The 2,616-nt window shown below is 38.1% G+C and overlaps 1 protein-coding gene across 1 annotated transcript; it reads right to left on the bottom strand.

The window, feature by feature from the left end:
* Positions 1 to 80: 80 nt before the first annotated feature.
* Positions 81 to 2,324, bottom strand: LOC107135036 (anoctamin-6-like). The gene is made up of 3 exons (XM_015476999.2): positions 2,069 to 2,324; positions 870 to 1,039; positions 81 to 504 (listed from the first exon to the last, which is right to left on the bottom strand). The coding sequence occupies exons 1-3, from the start codon at positions 2,118 to 2,120 to the stop codon at positions 403 to 405; spliced, it is 324 nt and encodes a 107-aa protein (XP_015332485.1). The 5' UTR covers positions 2,121 to 2,324; the 3' UTR covers positions 81 to 402.
* Positions 2,325 to 2,616: the final 292 nt, after the last annotated feature.

Genomic DNA, 2,616 nt, shown 5'->3' with positions numbered 1-2,616 from the left:
AAGGTGCATCACAAACATAAGTACTAAGTAAAGGGCAGATTATTATAATGAGTTTAGGTTAACATACATAAAGGGAAGGGAGGAGGCTGCTGTGAAAAGGTGGGGTAATGCGTAGTTCACATTCTAAGGCAGGGCTTCGCTCTGTGGCTGACTAATCACAGCCTCTATGACAGCTTAAACTGTAGCAGGTGGGCTTTTCTTAAACAAGGAAGAAAGTTTTACATACTTATTAAACATTTGATACATATAAACTGTTGGATTATCATGCCCAAAGACCTTTAATAATAGATTCTAATCCATTTTAGAGGTGGACATGCAGCTATGTGACTGTTGATAAATTATTTCATCAGGTGGGCTGACAGTGTCGCTTCTTGGGTAACAGGCAGAAGGTCTATCTAATACTCACGGAAGCAAGACTTCTTGTATGTTATTCCAGATTGCTTTTCCACCCATGATTATTGTCAGTTGAGTAGTTAGTTCAAGGAGACAGCCACCTGGGTCACACTGGAATGTTAAAAAGAAAATCTCATTTAGATTATAGATGGGTTTAACTGGGAATATAACCAGTAATTTTATTTTTCTGATATTCTGTTTAGGCTAAAAACATCTTAAAAAAAAAAAAGAAACAATGAGGAGAGCTTGGGTTGTGGTTCAGTGGTAGAGCGCTTGCCTAGCACATGTGAGGCCCTCCCTGGGTTTGATCCTCAGTACCACATAAGGTTAAATAAATAAAATCAAGGTACTGTGATCATCTGCAACTAAAAAAATACATATATTAAAAAAAAAAACAATGAGAAAACTGTTTTTAGGTAATTGAGAAAACATGAAGCAGCTTAAACTGTAAAAAGAATACAATTCTATTTTCATACCTCTTCATTTCTGTATTTTCCCAGCCAATACACTGGGTCTCCTGGGTAGCCTACGAATTTCCCCTTAAAGAATGCTATGTAGAAGCATGAAGAATAGTAGTTGACAAACTGGAATAAGAACATCTTCATGGTTAGGCTGTTCTCATAATCAGTCTGAGTCCTTGGGAGTTCTGTCGTTAAAACAAAACAGAAAAGAGATTTTAAAATTGTGAACAGCTTTGAAACTCTAATCCAAAACACTCATACATGAGTTAACATGTTGGGGGAAAAAATACAATTCACACTGTTTTCATTTAAGCTGTTTTCAATTCCTTAATATAGCCACCGTGTTAATTCCAAGTTTACACATTGTTATAAGACTTCTCACCACAGAATGCAATATCTCACGTGACAAAAGGTGTGTGTGTGTACGTACACATCAGCTTTTTTTTTCAATGATTTCTTAAAATTCACAAGTACTATGTTATCAAATGGACGAGGACTATCTCAGCTCTAAACTAATAGAACATTACTTTTTAATTGCCTGCTGAGTAATCATCTTTTGTCTTCCTGAATTGCTGTAAGGTAGGTCTGCTGAACACAACCACAAAACAAGGGGCATGTGGGGAACACAAAACAGGTCATCCTTCTAGTTTGGAATCTACATCAGTCTGACTGAATGGACTAAGTGGTCATCGAAGGACCCAGATATATGCAGGGTGTGGAAAGCACTTAACTCTGACCACTACGCAGCTGCCTGGGATACAAGCCAGGGGGAAGAAACACTTATTTCAAAATGCCAAGCATTATATTAATATGAACAGCACGGGGGAAGACAGCAGCAGTGCGATTGCTTGTCCTCTCCACAATGAACGTATTTGCTACTGGGACCATGACCTTATTGCACTTATTTGCAATAAAGAGACTATTTACTTTCAACAATAGAGTACATGATCTAATGTAATTGAAAATATTATTCAGCACTGATCTGTTTACACAGAGCTTGGACAGTATCATTATACTGTCTTTGCTTTGTCCCTCTTACTAATACAAAGCTGTTGATAATTCTTTTCCCATACAGGCTAGAGAAAATGTTTATGCTTGAAATTTTCTAAAAATTGTAACCTCCAGGAATTGAAATGGATAAGAGATTCAGTCTCTATTTTTAGCAAGGTTCTAAAAATGTCCCAGAAATTGCCTGAGTTAGGGCAGGACCTTACCAAAATTAGTAATCATGATGGCCACTTTTTCATATATGGTGTTCAGAATCATGATGATGATAAAGCTGATGATGGATGCAGTGACGGACGTGGCTGTCTGTGGAGTCAGGTACTTCTGGATTGGGTCTGTCCCATTGACAGTACTGGGAAGTTTTGCAGAAAATACAATAAACACTGAAAGCCTATAGACAATGATTCCAATAACTGAAGCAATGATCAACAGGATCTGAAAGCACAAAAAACAGCAGCATGAGACTCACCAGTGATCAGATTTTTACTATTAAAAACTGGCATATTATTTACAAGGTACGTGTGTAAAGTGAAATAAATTTCACAAGTGCCACAAGAGGAGGAAAGTAGGGCATGAGAAAGGGAAAGGAATGATGAACATAGAAAGTGAGTATACTCACATATAAGATGTTAACGGGCTGAACGAGATAGCGCACCCCTGTAATCCCAGCGGCTAAGGAGGCTGAGACGGGAGAGTCGCAAGTTCAAAGCCAGCCTCAGCAACGGTGAGGTGTATGCGACTCAATGAAACCCTGTAT

This window comes from Marmota marmota, unplaced genomic scaffold (assembly GCF_001458135.2).
Source record: "Marmota marmota marmota unplaced genomic scaffold, marMar, whole genome shotgun sequence".
NCBI lineage: Eukaryota > Metazoa > Chordata > Mammalia > Rodentia > Sciuridae > Marmota > Marmota marmota.
This window is presented reverse-complemented; position numbering and strand designations above follow the sequence as displayed.